This window comes from Pezoporus wallicus, unplaced genomic scaffold, assembly GCF_028554395.1.
Source record: "Pezoporus wallicus isolate ANWC-B61680 ecotype Strahan unplaced genomic scaffold, APGP_CSIRO_Pwel_v1 contig_5863, whole genome shotgun sequence".
Lineage (NCBI taxonomy): Eukaryota > Metazoa > Chordata > Aves > Psittaciformes > Psittacidae > Pezoporus > Pezoporus wallicus.
The window spans coordinates 1,481,712-1,500,322 of NW_026635152.1; the positions used below are offsets into that span (position 1 = coordinate 1,481,712).

An 18,611-nucleotide genomic window follows, 5' to 3' on the forward strand; every position below is an offset into this window, starting at 1 on the left:
TCCCTCTGAGAGGAGCTTCGCCAGTGGAGGTCGTGGGGCAGGTGGGAGAGGTGTGAACTGTGTGGGTCCATGGTCATCATCCCTGGTCCTCCACACTTGTGTGGAGCAGTGTAAGCCCCAGTGGTCAATCCCATCAATCCCACAGGTGCTCACTGCAATGGGGAAGCATCCAAGTGGACAACTTCACAGGAGGACCAGCACAACTTCTGGGGCTCCTGGTCCTGCACATGGGTTTGTTCTTGTGTCCGAGGTGTGCTGGAGGGATGGCACTGGGTCCTGCAGCCCAGTGAAGAAAACCAAAGTGCTTCATTCAAAAACAGTGAGAAGGATCAGGGGTCTGGTGATGACCTAAAGGAACAACGAGGGAACTGAGGTTACTTAACCTGAACGAGAAGTGAATGAGGACAAACACAAGCCTTTAAGGACAAGCAGCTGCTGCAATAAGGAAGGAAATACATGTGCTCCATATCTGAAACAGGACTGGCAGGTTTTGGAGCAGGTGGCACCAGGGACAGTTTACATCTAGAGCTGTGGATGCTCTGTCAGAGGTTGCCTGAGGGTTGACAGTCACAGGCATGGCTGGAGTTGGGAATAGCTGCCCCAAACATGACCAGCTGAAGCCTGTAGGCAATCAGGAGCTGACTCACGTCAGTACCAGAGATCTCACCTCTGGTGACTGGCGTGTCCCCCATGGAGACAGGTTGGGGATGGTAGCAATTTTCATAACTCAATATTAATGTGCTAATTGCGGTCATGTGCACGGCCACGAGTAAACGCTCGCGTTCATCTTGGGCTGTCAGGGGGCCTGGTGCTTTCCCGGTCTTTCCAGAGAATTAGTTTATGCTTTAGAAAGGATGGGAAACACCCTGGGATTTCCTCCACAAACCTGCCTGTGCAGATGGTCCTCTCCCTGCCCTCGCAGTGAATCCCAGAGCTACTGGAAGCAGGACGAGATTCTTGGCTCTGCCTCCTCCAGCTGCTTCCCTGCACAAAAACCACCTGGAAAGTGGCCATGGAGATAGGCCTGTGCAGAAACCATGCAGGAGTACACCCGGGGAGGCAGCTGTGTGGAGACTTGAAGGAGGGCAAGCGAGGAGCCGGGCTGCCCCACCGCCGGCAAAGCGCGGTGACACAGGGATTATGCCGAGACCCTCATACACTGAGCCTTGAGCCGAAGGCGAGGTGAGATGTGGCCTCCTCAGCTCCCCTCAGTGGGTGCAGACTGGCAGCAATGACAGCTCTGAGGTCTTCTCAGCCGATGGGAACATTCCTTTGTGAAAAGACATTGGGAGCGCACCTCTCCCAGGGGTGCTGGCCAGCACACACCTTCCCCACAGAGGCTGATGCTCTTGGGTCCGTGCTTCAGTAGATCAATAGAAACCAGAGCCATCGGCTGGTTTGTCTGCTCTGACAAGGTCCTTCCCTTACAAAATTAACTCTTTAGTCCATGCTCTTCCAGCCTTGGAGCTTTCCAGCTGGAATATGCCTCCAGTCTCTGGAAAACTGGAAAGTCGCCTGTCCTTCCAGACCTCCTCTTGAGTTGCCTGAATGCCCCTTACCTCCAAGTGCCCTGAATGGAGCTCCATCTGCCAGGAAGCATCCATCCCAGCTGGCAATGTGGCTAAGCTTGTGCTGCCACAACTTAACGCCACATCCCACCCCTGAACATCTATCCCTCTTCAAATGCTCTGCAGCACAAGCAGGATTGCCAGGCCTCTTACTCTCCTGGCTGAACATGCTGCAGCAGCAGCAGCAGCACCTACTAGCCAAGAAGGAGTTCCACACCAGACTCCGCAGGGAAAGACTCCAAGTACAACCACAACCTGAGCCTGCCTTACCCCAAAACGTGGAGGGCAAAATGCTTGGGTGCATCCTTTTGGCTGCAGACCCTGCATCCACAGCAGCCAGCTGGGGTAGCCCATGCTGCTGCTCCATCCCTCGATGAACCTGTGGAGCATCCAGACCCAGCGCTGCCCACAGCCTGCCTGCACCAGCGTGGTGACTCAGTGCTGCCTGCAGCTGCTCCCATCCACACACTGTCCCAGTGCTGTCCACGGCTGGTCTCCATCCAGCTCCTGTTGGATGGAGTGAGCCTGGCAGGATGGCCTTGCTCTGCACATGCCACGTTTCCCGACTGGATGGACTCCACCCAGTGGCCACCCCCAGTGGTCCCTCCTTCTCTTCCCACCTCGAGCTGCAATCATAGCATCTCGTGTGGTCCAGGGCAAGCACCGTCTAGCCTGGCTCGTTGAGCATACATCAAAACACCACCAAAAAAGCCATGTTGCCCCAGGATGGCAGGTCTGCAGGTGGCTTGGGACACTTCAGGAACCCCCAGAGAGACCTTATGTCTACCTGTGCAGAACAGAAATAACTTTGAGACAAAGGGAATGGTGGGGTATATCCAAGAGACGCTCCCATGGGGAGGGAAGAGAAACGTGCAGAGGTTGGAATGTCTTTAATCCCCATGCACAAGCTCCAGGCACAGTTGCCTCAAGCAATAACAGCCCTTTGACTGTGCTGGCTGAGTCACTTCAGCCTCCCAAGATGGGGACACTTTATCATGCACAGGCCTGTACTTCTGAGGGCTGTAAGTCTGCTAAGACTGTCTTGTGCAAGGATGCTGGTGTGATGGGACCCGATCCCAGCATTTTTCTGGTCGTTCAGGCATGGTCTCTGCCAACAAACAATCCTCCTACTTCTGAAAATAAAACATGACCTCTGAGGAGCTGTGACTTATGCTGGTTCCAGTCAGGCTGCTGTGGGTAGCAGGTTGCGCTTCCATGTCTGGAAGTGTCTGCAAGCTCCAGTATGGTCACCTCAACAGTGCCAACCAAAGGTGGCAGTGCACTATCCAGACCTGCTTTTGAGCACTTCCTGGCCTGAGTGGTCTTTGCTCACTGTATTCATAGAATCATAGAATAGTTTGGGTTGGAAAGGACCTTAAGATCATCCAGTGCCAAGCCCCCTGCCATGGGCAGGGACACCTCACACTAAACCATGGCACCCAAGCCTCCATCCAATCTGGCTTGAACACTGCCAGGGATGGAGCATTCACACCTTCTTTGGGCAACTGATTCCAGTGCCTCACCACCCTCACAGTAAAGAACTTCTTCCTTAGATCCAATCTAAACTTCCCCTGTTTCAGTTTGAACCTGTTACCCTTGTCCTATCACTACAGTCCCTAATGAAGAGTCCCTCCCCAGCATCCCTATAGGCCCCTTCAGATACTGGAAGCAGTTCTGAGGTCTCCACACAGCTTCTCTTCTCCAGGCTGAACAGCCCCAACTTTCTCAGCCTATCTTTATACAGGAGGTGCTCCAGCCCCTGCTCATCCTCATGGCCTCCTCTGGACTTGTTCCAACAGTTCCATGTCCTTTTTATGTTGAGGACCCCAGAACTGCACACAATGCTCCAAGTGAGGTCTCACAAGAGCAGAGCAGAGGGGCAGGATCACCTCCTTGGACCTGCTGGTCACGCTCCTTTTGATGCAGCCCAGGATACAGCTGGCTTTCTGGGCTGCAAGCGCACACTGAAGCCATGTCACTGACAAAGATGTTGAACAAGAGCGGTCCCAACACCGATCCCTGAGGGACACCACTCATTACTGGTCTCCAGCCGGACACTGAGCCATTGACAACTCTTCACGTGCAGCCATCCAGCCAGTTCTTTATCCACCGAGTGATCCATCCATCAAATTGATGTCTCTCCAATGTAGAGACAAGGATGTTGTGTGGGACAGTGTTGAACTCTTAATCAAGGTTCTTAGCTTGTCCTGCATTTGACAGTGGCTCATCAACAAGCACAGTCCTGTAGGACTTTACTCATTGATACAGCTGCCTGAAGACAGAAAAAGGCACTCAGCAGTTGAGGAACTGCACCAGCCAGGGTGGTCATAGAGCTGTGTATGTAGTGACATTGCATACAGCCATCCAGCCAATTCTTTATCCAAGGGGTTCACTCATCAAATCCATGTCTCTGCATTTAGAGGCAAGGATGTCATGCATGACAGCGTCAAACTCTTTGCACGAGTCCAGGTAGATGATGACATCAACCCTTCTACCCTGTCCATCAGTTCTGTAGCCCCATCACAGAAGGCCATCAAATTGGTCAGGCAGGATTTCCCTTTAGTGAAGCCATGCTGGCTGTCACCAAGCACCTTGTTGTTTTTCATGTGCCTTAGCACGCTTTCCACATTGTTTGTCTGTGCCAAATTGGCTTCATTTGGGAACCAGCCCATGCTGCTGGTGGTCTGGAAAGTCTCTCAGTCTGTTACTGGTTGGAAAAGGGACTTGTAATAGATGGGAGGCGGCAGGATCCAGCAGTAGAACGACAATGGGGTTTGCTTATTGTCTCCAGATACTTCCACTCACCAGCTCTAAACACTGAGCTCAGATTTCATAGGGCCACTGAGATCCAGTGTGTTTCCCACCAAAACCCCACCAGCACTTCCTAAAACCCCACTCTGTTCAGCTGTGCATCTTCTTGATTTTTAACAAACCTAAATTGTTGAACTCCTGCACTGGGCTCCAGGATGCCTTATCCCTCCAGCACATCCCAGCTGCACAGAGAAACCCATACACAGCGCTCAGAGCCCCTGAAGTCGGGTTGGTCTTTGTATAAAGTTGTCCACCTTGATGAGCTTCCCATGGTCCTTCTCCATGTCCTATGCTCACTTCCATTCCTGAGAAGTCCTCCTGGGTCCTGCCCATTCAGCCCAACAGCCCCAGTCACCCGCTCCTCTGAAGCTTCTGGGCTGGTTTGGGTTTTTCCACAACAGCTCCAGTTACTGCTTCAACTTGTGCTAGTGCCCCAACGCCCCTTAGCAAAGAGCTATGGAGTGGTTCCTCACCCATTGTGTTTGCAGCTGTCCCACAAGTCGGATAAAAATCCTGCCCACAGGCCAGTTTCCATTGACCCTGCAGAGGTAACCACCACTGGCACACACTGGGAGTTTATTCTCTTACACAAGTATTAATATGGACAACTCAGCTGGGAGCACTGGTAGTAAGCACTCTGGACTAACTGCAGCGGAAAAGCCCCCTTATGGTCACATCCTTCCCCCACCAAGCTCACCCCTGGTACCCCTGTCCTGCAGGATCCCAGGGCTGCAGCCTTAAGCTTGCTTAAGAGCCCTGAGTGACCAACAGGGTGCTTTCCAACCCCTCCAGCTTTCCAACAGGAGTCCAGAACAGCTTCAGAAACAATCAGTGACATCCTTCGTATTGTGTCAGGGTTCTGGCTTTTTTCTTTCACATAAAGTTTTCTTTTTTTCTAATTCTAGGATGCTGCAGAACAATCAGATGAGTTGCATCCCTGCAGAGGCACTGAGAGATCTTCCAAACCTCCAATCTCTGTAAGTCATTAAAAATCACTGCTGTGAGCTGCACAGTCCCTTGGGGGCCCCAGGGCTTCCCAGCACTTGAGTCATTAGTTCCTTTGTCAAGGATGTTCTGTCCCTTCTTCCTTTTCTTTTCCAATTAAAGCAAAGATTACTGTCACTTAGCTTAGAAGGGAGAGGAGGGCAGTTTTCAAGGAAGGAACATTGTCTTGGTAAAGGATGTTGAAATTACAGCTCCCCATGTGTGCACTGTGATGAAAAGGCCACCATCGCCAATGCATATTTCAAGGAATGCTGGAAAATATCCACCCAAAAAGGGCTCTGTCCTCTGCTGTGGATCACAGTGGGGCAGGGACCTGCCAGGGAGCACAGAGGATGCTCTGATCTGTCAACGTGCGAGGTGAGCTGTTTTACCCAGATAGAGGGTATCTATGTCAAGGTAGAAATGCTTTAAATCACTTCTAGCCATGAGAAGAAGCTGAGTCTGCAACCATGCTTTTCCTTTAAAGTAACTATATCCACAGCAGGTTTGTCCTACTGTATTCACTAAAAATCACACATCTCTGAAGTAGCTGCAGTTTTCCTGAGTCAGGGCACACTTGCAATCAGATCCTGAATTTAGGGAAGGGCTGTTTGGTAAGTGCCCAGCTTGTATAACCAACACCACCGAAGCTTGTAAGAGCATTCTGAATTGGGCTGAACCACTGCAAACAGTAGCTGCATAGGGTGGACCGTCGCTGTGTCTGAAGGCAGATACAGAGCTAAGATGCTCTGCTTGGTTTTCATTGGTGCTGCCACGACTTCTCCAAATGTAGTTGCTAACCTCGGGCCAAGAGCCTCCGGTGTAGGTCTGCGTTAGAAAGACCTTTTCTCTTCCCTCCTTTTCAAACATCTGAGTCATTTTCCACAAGTTTATGAGACTCTTGTGTATTCACTGCCAAAAGTGTAGCCAGCCTGGAACACCTATAGGTCACCTACAGCATGTTTTCCAAGCATTACCGGTCAGACTACCTAAGACCCAGTGTACTCGTGTTGCTCAGACTATTTGTTTTCCATTCAGAAGGGGAAGAGCCTTCATAGCACATCATGACCATTGATGAGTTTCTGTCCTTGTGTGGCACCTCACGGAATGTTAACTCTCTGCCCTGCAAGTTGGCAACACGTGCAAAGCAGGCAGGAGAGCTGAAAAGGGGGGTGAAAACGGGAGCCAGCCTGAGTGGAACAGAGAGCTGTACTAGACAGAAAGGGATTGTGCGCTGGTTATTTTCTTGCTCTTTCAGATATTTGCATTTGATGTCCCCATTCGTCATCCTGGGATTCAGGCAGGATTTGAAGGGAAAGTGTGTATCTCTTATGGACAAGCTGGCACAGGAGAGGAAAAACAGGCTTCTCAATACACGTCTTTCCTCAGGTTTATGACGGAAGCAGCCAACTAAGTGAGAGAACAATAGCTTTGAGCATAGTGGTACCAATAGGACTTACCAGGCAATTCAAGGATGAGGTAGCCAAACAAGTGGGACAAAATGGGAGGCTTCCAACCACTGTTGGACAGGGAGAGGTTGGTATTTATTGACTGCACAGCACCAAGTTAGAGCTGAAATGCAGCAAAAACCTAACGCTTAGATGAGGCAATACTGGCTCTCCAAGTAATGGAAGGTACTGAAGAATTGTTCACAGGACAGCATGCCAAGAAAACTGGCTTTGATTTAGGCAAGCTTAGGTGAGATTGGAGGGACAGGGTGTTCCCCTATGGATGCTCTCCAAGAGGACGTTCCCATTTCCCCATACCTTTTCTAGCTGAGATGCAGTCCTGAGTTTTGGCAAATACTATTTCAAGCACACAAACAGGGCTTCCTCCTGCAAACGCTAACACAAGCGCTGGGAGGACTGCAAACTGGACAGAGGTCTTCACTCACCAACTTAACTCTGTGCCAATCAAGGACACCCATTCCCTGTCATTCCACGTGCTGACCCAAAGCTTGGCTGCTCCAGGTTGGCTGATTGCTCATCACCGAGTTATCACTCACCAAGGACTTCATGGGCTCTGGGCCCCTCCTCTTCCAGAGGGAGGCATCCACTTACACGGGTTCAGCACTTCCCGACCAGAGGTGCTCATGATTCACTCTGCCCCATGGATGCCAGCCAGGCTGAGGAGGCAAGTGTCAAATCCACCCAAATACCCCCATCCACATCAGACATACCTGTCCTTACAAACACCCCTCATCTCAGGTCCTCTGAAGCTGCAGCCATGCCCGTGGGGCCAGAATCAGACCTGCCTCGCTCCCTGTCAGCTACAGGATGCGGAGGCATCACTGCCTGGAGCCCGAGTTGTCAGGAAGGAGACCTTGGCAGGGATCACTAAATGAACACAAAGAGGAATTTAGATTTCAAAAGGAGAGAATACAACACTGGAGCCTGAGCTTCCTACCGAGCGTGAGGGAGCTGCTTCCCAGCAGGCTTGCTTTATCTGGGAAGCATGTTGGGAAACCTGGTGGGGAGGATTAGAGAGAACATGCACACCTGATGGCAATGCTCTGAGCCCTGCTGAGGGTGCCAAGGCTTTACGTAATGCTCTGATCCAGTTGTGATCCCCTGGCAGAGTATCTGGTTACCGGTGGTTTATAGGCGCAGTAACAACACACCATGTGTATTCTGGAAGAGTCGTGTGTCAGTCTAATTAACGACTTTGTGGTTTGTGAGCACTTACCTGGAGCAGATGGGCACTGTGTCTGTTCCTCTGCCAGGCAGAAGGAGTCCAAGGTATTTCAAAGTGAGCAGGTGTTATAAATTATAATTACCAGGCTTGCAGAGAAAGCAAAGAGAAAAGAAATCTGATGGATTAAGAGATCAAGATAAACTCTTGGGTTTTCTTCTTCTAATACTTATGGAAAGTGATGAGAGTGGCTGGCTCTTTCTGGAGTTTCTCGCGTTTTGGGAAGGTGCTAAACGTGTATCTGGCTCATCAGGGTGGGTGTTGTCTACAGCAGTTTGGAAGGGGAAGGGGGACTGGTGCCAGCCAGAAGAGTGTCAGAGCTTTTCCAGTATGGGTGGCTGTATGGTGGCCTCAGGACACACCTCGGACAGTGTGATGACTGATCCATCTGCTGTTCCATCTGTATATGGTTGCAGTGGTGATGCCTGGGGAGCAAAAGGCTCTAGGGAGAGGTTATAACAGTCTTCCAACAGCTTACAATAGCTTCCAATACAAGAAATCTGGAGACGGACATTTTGCAAAGGAATGAGTGGGACGAGAGGGAACGGCTTTAAGCTGACAGAGGGGAGATTTTCATTAGATATTAGGAAAAAATCCTTCCCTGTGAGGGTGCTGAGGCGCTGGCACAGGGTGCCCAGAGAAGCTGTGGCTGCCCCATCCCTGGCAGTGTTCAAGGGCAGGTTGGACACAGGGGCTTGGAGCAAGCTGCTCTATGGAAGGGTCCCTGCCCGTGGCAGGGGTTGGGACTGGAAGGTCCCTTCCAACCCAAAGCACCCCAGGATTCTCTGATGGACCTACACCCAGTAGGTCCCATTCTCTGGGATCCTGGCCTTGCTCTCGTTTCAGTTCTCCTTTCTCCCTCACAGTCTTTGTTCACCACATCCATCATCCATTCAAAAGGTTTTCAGGATTCACCTGCCACTCTGACACAAACCTGCTGTTCCCAGCAGAAGTCAGCCACAGCGCAGTCCCATCAGCACTGGTCCTGCTAACATCACCTTCCCATTCCAGATGGGAAAGCATGATAGCAGCGACTGTCCTCTTTGCATCTGTCCTGAAGAAGGATTTGGTGTCTTCATAAGCTGATGGGACTCAACCTGGAGGACAACCAGCCTCATATACATTGTTCTTATAAATATTGCAAGCACTTTCAAGTTTTCTACGAATATTTCCCATTATATTCTGATTTCACTCCAGGTTTACTTGACTCATAACCTCTTAACACTAAATCAACCTGATGTACATTTCCTGCGTACAGGTTCATCTTGCCTCTAGCTAAAATAATCCAGATCCTGCAACCCATTGGCTTGCCACTTCTCTGACATCTTTAGCAGGAACCTTTTGGACTCTTACGGAAATGCACTAAAGACTACTTCATCCCCTCTTCCTCAAGGCAGGTAATGATTTTTATACATATGGCCAGAGATTAAAATGCAAAGGATGAATTATAGCGATTCGAGAACATGTGGACTTTGATGTAGACAAAGGCGGGAAGCTCTTCCCACCTGATCGGATCCTCACAAGCATATAAATCCTTATGACAGAAGGAAGAAAAATATCACTTTGGAATCAGCATGGCCTGAAGAGCTCAGTCTTCATTCCTGGTTTCACTTCTTTGATCTGTTGGAGATTTGACAGTTTGCTGTTAACAACAATATTCTTCTCTATCAATCACACGTGATGCAGGAAGGTTTAAGAAAGGTGGTGTTTGCATTGGGTGTTTAGAAGAGAAAAGCCATAGAAAAAAAAAATCCAAAACAAACAGAAATCTATGAAATCAAGGTCACATTTCAGTGCCTTACAATCTGTTGGCATAGAAGTTGTCTTGTGGCAAGACCACCTCAGTCCTGTAACACGATGGATTGGCTACAGGGTCTTTCTGGAGCACAGTGAAAAGAAGGGCAGGGAAGAGGAGAGAGGCAGTTCTTAATGGCGTTACCTATCTGAAAATAGACTGAAACAAAGCAGCTCCAAGTGCTTGCTTGGTGATGAGCATTGCTGAGCACAGAGCCTTCAATTCCACCTGTTACAGACCACCTCTCAGCAGAAAGCCTGTCTGTGGCAGGAAAGAGAGCCCAGAATAAACACTAAAGTTCCTTCCATTCCAGAGGACACTTGCTGTTTAAAACCTTCCTGCTCCACATCTGAAATCCCCTGTTTTCCCTCGGGAACCTCTCCTCAGCAGCCAGCTCTGGACAGGAGCACAGCGAAGTCACTGGAGTCTTGTCCCCATTCTTTTTAGAAGCCTGGTCTCCATTTTTAGCATTTCGAGTGTTTAATGGAATTCCTGCAAAGAAGGAAGTCTAGGAGTGGCCACATCCAAGTGAGCACTGCAGACAGGAGGGCCATACGTCTGGATGTACTGCAGGTAACCTCCATGCAGTGATGTACCCATGGTGCAACGAGTCCTTGCTGAAGTTTGGCTGCTGTCAGTATTCCTCACCGGCTCTATGGAAGCAGGAACTGGCACCATGTGCTGTAATCCTCGTGCAAATCCACTCAGCAGGAAGGACATCACACTCCTTTATAGGGCCTTGGTCACTGTGCTCTCGGTAGGATCCAGCAAGCAGCTTCCCTGCCTCCCTTTTGCAGCCCTCAAAGAACAGCAGTGGGATCAGTCACGCTGGCATTTGGCATTGCAACAGAGCAGCTTGAGCCTGTTCTGTAGTTGGGAAGTCGAGTGGCTGGGACCAGGAGGCTGGTGTCTTCATGCCTCTGCTATGACTGGAGTGCTAGATCCTTCCCTCATGGGGGAAGATCCTAAGATACCACCAGGAAGGAAACCAGATTCTTCTGAGTCATCCATTCTCCATGGCCTCACTACACAACCTTCCTTCCCTTCAGGTAAGCTCATGCTGTGCCCACGCCTCCCTCAGGCAGACCAGGTGGATTTGTCTCCTCTGACCGTAGCTGTCTAGATATTACTCATCCCAGCTAGTCAGCAGTGGAAAATTATCAGCATCTCGAGGGTGAATCATCCCTGTTATCTCAGAGCCCTGTCTGGAGGCATGAATCAGTCTCTGGAGGACTCCGGTTTTCTCTTCTGGCTATGGAAAGACCCTATAATTGGTTTCAACTTCTGTGTGAATAAGGCTGGCTGAGATGTGTTTTTCCTGCCCCTGGACAGCAAAACCAAAACATCCCTCTCCTCATCCCCCACTTATATCTGGCAAAACCAGCTCACCAAGCAACACACATCTTCAAAGCATGGGTACCAAAGCAGAGCTGAGCATCTCTCCGATGCTATTGCATGCCTCACCCATGCACGCAGTGTGTAAAGAGCAGCAGTTTCATCTCTTCATAGACTTTAAAATTCTCTGGAACGTGCTCTGATTCCTCTCCTGGGACTTCATTTTCCAACTTTCCCATTCACAGAGCTGGCTGGCAACACCTGTAAAGGGGTGGTGGCGAGTGACACCCTTGCCATGCCCCGGCACCTCTAGAATTCACCGGTTGTGCTCCCAAGGGAAGAGCTCACAGCACAGGCTGTGTGGCTTGAGCTGTATTTGTTTAGCAGAGGTTATACCTACATGGCTGTGCCCCACACGTAGTGCAGTCACCTCCAAGATTTTCTATACTGACTACTGTATTGTTCCTCCCTTTCTCTGGCCACTCTGCAATGACTGCAAACACCCCTTAGAAGAGACTGACAAACATCAAAACTTAATTCCACCTTCATACCCCTCCCCATACGCCCTGCCATACCACCTTCATACCCCTCCCCATACGCCTCAGGCTCTAATGGCCTTCAGGAAAAGGCACATGCAATCTTGACTGCCCTCCCAGTACCTAGAACATTTTAGACACTAAAGAAATAACAATAACCACAGCTCACATCCACGAGCCGCACACACACACTCTTGCCTATGAGTCATATAGTAAGTTCCAATGTGTTTTCCATTGACCTTTATTATGGGGACTCATGAACCTTAACTCACTCGCCTATACACATAAGTATCCAGGGCATGCTGCATTTCCCTAAGGACAACTCAATAGAGAAGATGGACAATGGGTCCCAGATGTTACGCACAGTAGATACAGCCGCATCGCGGGGAAGATGGGTCCCAGATGTTACGTACAGTAGATGTGTCAGTGCAAAAGGAAGATGGGTCACAGATGTTACATGCATTGAATGTGTAAGCATTCCTGAGGAACCACAGAGAAGCTTCAGGTAAACTCAAGAGAGGAGGCAAGCAAGAAATGAACCTTGGATGGGCACAGGGGATCCTATGGACGTTCACCCAGCACAAGGAGGCACTCAAACACACACAGTCCAGAACCTCACCAGGAGGAAGAGCCACCCAAGTGCCCATCAGAACAAAATAACCACTGGTCTAGCAATGATTGCCTGAGTCAAGCACCACAGACTGGATGTTTGGATCCCCATGAGTGGGAAGTGGATGGAGCAAGGCAGATGTGAACCCAGCTGTGACACCCTGCGGGTCCCCACTGCCAGACAGGGACCTTGTGACTCATCTGATCTGGGCCTGATCCCTGTGCATCAAGCTCCTGTGCAAACTGGCTCTTTTGTCCCATGGCATGCTTGGCCCTGAGGATCTGCTGGGGCATTGTGACCTGTTCAGAGCCACTCTCCCCAGAGCCCTGTTCCTTCTGTTCCAAAGAGCTGCTTTTTCCTTCTCTTTTCCAGACAGCTTGTATGCTTGGCAAACACTGTTTCCCAGCAAGTATGCAGGACCCACACTGCTTGGTGGGCCTTTGAGCAGCTCTGCTTCTCTCTGCCTCCTTTCTGTACACTCTCCATTCCCCTGTGCCTGGCACTATGGGCAAGGGGGGCGATGCCAGGCACCCAGGGACATCATTGGTAAGGGAATCAGAGCAGCAGTGGGGTGCAGATGTCCAACTGTCAGCAGTTTCTGTACCTGCACAGAGATCTTGGCAATCCTGCTCTGCACGGTTCTGACCTGAGGGGTTTTGGAGGTGTCTGCAGCTGGGGATAACAAAGCCCTCTTGTCTCTACCAAAAGCACTTTGTGTGGAGCCCAGGTATTGCTCTGATTTCATTTCCTGAGCATCCCTCGCAGAGGGCTTCCCAGAGGTACTTGTCCCATTAAGTCAGGAGTGAAGACTCACTGCAGTCTAAACAGAGCCCTGCAAACTTTTCCACCAGTTCCTGTTCCGCAGCCAACTGGGAGCATGTTTGCATCTTGGACTTTCGTTCACTGCCTGGGATGGTTTACTCAAGAGTTCTTAGCCTGGAAATGGAGCTAAGGAACTCCTGCGAGTCCTGCTTGAGGGCTACGAGCTCTTCTGCGGCAGAGGCAGAGAGCCCAGGCATTGCAGCAAGCTTACAAGGCAATGTTTTACCTGTTCAGTAATGTGTCTTTCATAGACTCATAAAACAGTTTGGGTTGGAAGGGACCTTTAAAGGTCGTGTAGTCCAGCCCCTGCAGTCAGTAAGCAGGGACATCCTCAACTAGATCGGGTTGCTCAGAGCCCCAGCCAAGCTGGCCTTCAGTGTTTCCAAGGATGGGGCACCTACTGCCTCCCTGAGCAACCTGTTCCAGTGTTTCACTGTCCTCATCATAGAAAAATCTTTCCCTGCATCTGAATGAACCCTCTTTTAGTTTAAGCCATTCATCATTGTCCTACTGCTACAGACCCTACTAAAAAGTCTTTCTTATAAGGCCCTTTTAAGTATTGAAAAACTGCAATAAGGTCTCCCAAGAGCCTTCTCCAGGCTGAACTACCCCAACTCACAGCCCCTCCTAGGAAGGGTTCTCCATCCCTCTGACCATTTCTGTAGCTCTCCTCTAGACCAATTCCAACAGATCCAGTCTCCCACTGTATCTGCAGTACGTTATGACCACAAGGGCACAGTGGGCAGAGCAGAAACTGAACCCAGTTTTGCACCTTCCAGGTTAGCACTGCAACCCCTTGCTGCCTTTTCCTATTCCATTTGGTATCTGCTGATGGAAGAACCTTTGCTCTTCACCTGGGCTGTTTGAGCAGCCTCAGGGACCCTTGTGGCAGGACAGGGTGCTTTGAGCAGGGTGTTTTGCAGGGCTCTGGAGCCATGCTCCCTCCCTGCACGGCAAGCTCCCCAGGAGCTCACAAGCCAGGTACTGACTCAGTGTGTCTGGGAGTTTTGCTTGAGAAAGGACCTGAGGTGTTGGCCCCAGTCATTAGTAAGTTATCGGAGCAGTTTAGCTGCAGTGACATCATCTCCTTCTTATGTTACTACAAGGAACTTAGATCCTATTATGGGATAGGAGGTAACTCAATCGAGCCTTTCAAGATAAACTCAGACAGGAAGAGAGACATGATTGCCTGAAGGCACCAATTAGACATTTCTGGTGAGATCAGCTCTGTTCAGCCGACACACATGCACGCCGGGGCCAGGAACACAGCAAGTACCTTGCTCCCCAAGAAAAGGGTGGTCTCAGGAAGGGGTGTGCAGCCAGCTCCTCCTCCCACTGCTCCGGGTCAGTGACCCCCCAGACCATCCCTTCCTTATGTCCTATGCTGAGCTGTTGACCTATAATCAAGATGCAGAGGAGCTCACCAGTTTGGAGAGAGAACAACCCAGCTCTCTACCACCCAATGCTTCATATGATCTTTGGTGGCAAGCTTTCTTCAACTTTATCAAGGGAAATAATAGCACGAGTTGGGGCTGTTCAGCCTGGAGAAGAGAAGCTGCGTGGAGACCTCAGAGCAGCCTTCCAATATCTGAAGGGGGCCTATAGGGATGCTGGGGATGGACTCTTCATTAGGGACTGTAGTGATAGGACAAGGGGTAATGGGTTCAAACTGAAACAGGGGAAGTTTAGATTGGATCTAAGGAGGAAATTCTTTCCTGTGAGGGTGGTGAGGCACTGGAATGGGTTGCCCAGGGAGGTTGTGAATGCTCCATCCCTGGCAGTGCTCAAGGCCAGGTTGAACGAGGCCTTGGGTGATATGGTTTAGTGTGAGGTGTCTCTGGCCATGGCAGGGGGGTTGGAACTGGATGATCTTGAGGTCCTTTCCAACCCAAACCATTCTGTGATTCTATGATAATATTGCAAAAAATACTGTGAGGATGGCTTGGAGCTTGAGGTCCCATTGTCCTGTCGTGACTTGGCTGTGGGCAGTGGAGGAACATCAGAGGGTCTGTTCTACAGACAGGTTACTCCACATAGTTTGTCTAAGGCAACCAGGCAGCCAGCTATTATTGGCACTACTGTGTGCAAGGAGGAACAGCAGCAAAGGTCTGGGTTATTTCCTGAGAGCACGGCATTGTGCATTGTTATCGTTCCCAGTCTGCGCTCCCTGCAAACGCTCCACATCCAGAAGGAACTGGAAAGATTTGGATGAAGTTGCTTCTGCCAGTAGTAGCCTGAGATTTGCACCACATCTGTTAGGGAGCAGAGAGACTGTTTCTGGTTATCCATTGCTGCAAACTTCTGCCAGTCATGTTACAGACAGCAGGATGCTTGTGCTTGTAGATATCTAGGAAACACCCTCTGAAACACCGGGAAGCAGTTACTGGAACAAGACAGGTCTTAGAAACTGCTGGGTCTGTGGCACAGGAAACCAAAAATCTCAGATTATCGCTTGACTTGTTAGAATTACTACAAAACTTACGACATGCTCACTGCATTGTCAGCTACACAAACCCCTCACACCTGAACTCCTGAAAGGCTGCACTGATTGCATCGGCTTATTTTCTGCACACTGGGAAGGAGGACTATCCCTGTTCTGACAGTTTGCTCGTTAGAAACGGGCTTCCTTACCTGCTTCGTTCCTTCTAGGAATGCTTTAGATCATAGCACCAGTGGGGCAGCAGGGCCAGAGCAGTGATTGTCCCCCTGCACTGGGCACTGGGGAGGCTGCACCTCAAATCCTGTGTTCAGCTCTGGGCCTCTCACTACGAGAGAGACATTGAGGTGCTCAGGCACTGGAACAGGCTGCCCATGGCAGTGCTGCAGCCACCATCCCTGCAAGTGTTCATACAGCATGATGACAAGGCCCTCAGTGCCATGGGTTAGTGGTGGCCTTGGCAGTGCTTCGTGGAAGAGGCATCTTCCTCTGTAAGCAACAAATGGGTTAATCCTTGCAAGGAAAACCAACTGAGTGATTTGGTGAAACAAAGATGAAAACATCCCCGTGGAAGGTGAGGAGCCAGCCCCAGCCTGCGCTGTCCCATTTACCCACTAATCGGACCAATTATCTTAGGTATAAATCATAACACAAAACACTTACGGAGCCAGAGTCACACACTGAAGAAAGGAGAGAACTGTTGGGTTGGTTTTTGTTTAGTATAATTGATATAATTACTGACGACTCTGTGCCAAGAACTTCTCTTCCAAAAGAGAGTGGAGAGCTGTCTGAAAGCCATAGCAATTAGCAATCCCCACATGCACAGCTTTTATTAGAAAGAATGCACCTCTATTCCAGAAAGAGCCAGCAGCTCCCTGAAGAGCAATTAAACAACCCAAAGACACTTTGGGTACCAGGACCATAGCCATTACCTAGCCCATGTTCCCTTGTCCATGTTTCAAAGGCGCCTAAGGAATCCTGCCCATCACGCTGTGTGTGAAATGCCTTCACCTGGACACATCCTTGTTCCTAATTTTAACTTCATTAGTGCGTTAATAAACTCCTTAGATGAATCCAAGTTACCCAGGGATCCACAAAGACAGGGAGGTGTCCGAGTCCATTCAAAATCCCATAAAGGACCCATGCTACCTCACTGGCTTTTCTCTTATACCTGCGGAGCATGGATGTGAAAGGGAGCCTTTCCTGGCCATATGCTAAACAGCCACGGAGCAAACCCATTACCGTTAATGGTTTCTCCAACACTTGGTGCACCATCACATTGAAGTCAAACTCCCTTGTGGTTCATGCTGGTGCTTTCACTGCAGTGTTTATGGCTCAGGGTACTCAGCACAATGTACCAGCCTTTGGCTCCGTTTTAGGGTCTCCATAGAAGCGTGGAATGGTTTGGGTTGGAAAGGACCTTAAGGTCACTCAGTTCCAACCCCCTGCCATTTAGTTCTGAAAAACTACAACTGTTCTCAGTGGCTATTTCATTGTCTGTTCTTTAATTAATTAAACTTGAAACAGAGCATTCATTTTCAAACTATTTTCAGTGAAAATATAAGGAGTTGGGTGAAAGAATGTCTCTGAGAGAAGTAAGCAGCACTTTTTTGGTTTTGGGAAAGATATGATGCCAAAACCAAACAATTCTTACACCGAAGAAGGAACGGGAAAATGAAGCAAAGATTCACATTTCCCATTCAAGTTTTCATTTTAATCAAGAAGCTCTTGTTTGTCCCAAAACATTTGGATGGAAATTTTCAACCAGAGTCTTTAATCTTCCCCTGCTCTGCTGCAGGGTTTGCTTTTCTGCTCCTTATTATTTGGATTTACCTCATTCCAGGGGGGAAAGTGGTTGGGTCTGCTGCAGTGTCCAACTTCCATCAAAAATATTACTTTAAGTAGTCAAAACTACCGATTTCTATACCCCATTCTCTTGTGGAGGTTTGTTGATTTGAGGGCTGTTAACTCCCTTCTCTCTTGTTTCGATAAGGGACAGGGTGCTTTCTCTTTGCAATTTGAATTCAGAGATCTTTCCCTTAGATAGCTTCGAAAAATAAAATAAGCTCTGTTGGCTGCAGATGGAAATCAGAATTTGCTTTCTCCCTGGATAATTGGTTCCTGGTATTTCATCCAGATTTGAAGTGTTTTTCTCTTAGATTTTGATTTTGAAATCTACAGATAACACATTGTATCCTGCTCACCCCCGTGGACATAACAGATCTTTAACAGAGATGATTCCCAATCCTAGGTTTTTAGTTTCTCTCTTTTTTTTTCCATAATAAGCCTGATATTTTTTGGCTTCTGATTCTATTTTGGATCAAAAACAAGCCTTAAAAATTAAAGTTTCTCACCAAATTAAATCTCAAATTCAACCGCCTTAGGTTTCCATAGTGTAATAAAGGAAACAGAGAAAAAGCAATTGGCAGATGCAGGAGAAAGAAAGGCCTGAACATGTGCGATACAGCGAGCACAAGCTTAATTCCTGCACCATGACACATGGTCTGACTCGTTCGCGGTGCTGCTGCAGGTAGCTCTGGCTCTTCGGCTCAAACACAGACCCCCAAGCAGGCCTGCCCCATATTTCCCATTTCCAGACAAACCCTTTTCTTTGGGAATGAGGCTTTGGCCCCACGGTTTGGCTGTCCTGCAGCAGTGGGTGTGAGCAGGTGTGGGGTACCCCAGGTAGGGCTGTGCCTCTGCAGATCAGCTCAGGCAGATCCATGGCAAGCCCAGCCCCAGGGGATGCAGCTTTGATGCTCATTTTGAAGTGGGGTGCCTGCAAGCCGCTGCTGGCCAATGTCCATCTGGTGGGTCCATGTGGAAGGACTTAGGCCAACCGCTTGTTTAAGAAGCTGCCATTAGCTGGCAGCACTAAATGGCCAGCAAGGAGAGATCCTCACTGGTAGTGGTCAAACATCTCCAAGCACAGCCTTATGCTAATCACTATTTACAGCCTAAGCCAATCTCCCTGGCCATCAATCCATCCCGCCTCGGCATCAAAATTCCCTTTGCATAATAC

General features: G+C 49.4%; 1 protein-coding gene across 1 annotated transcript in view; it reads left to right on the forward strand.

The window, feature by feature from the left end:
* Window positions 1-18,611, forward strand: part of LGR6 (leucine rich repeat containing G protein-coupled receptor 6) — a 109,348-nt gene that overhangs the window by 52,504 nt on the left and 38,233 nt on the right. The window contains exon 4 of the mRNA XM_057405139.1: window positions 5,285-5,356. Coding sequence (XP_057261122.1) covers window positions 5,285-5,356 — 72 coding nt within the window. The remainder of the gene's footprint in view (window positions 1-5,284; window positions 5,357-18,611) is intronic.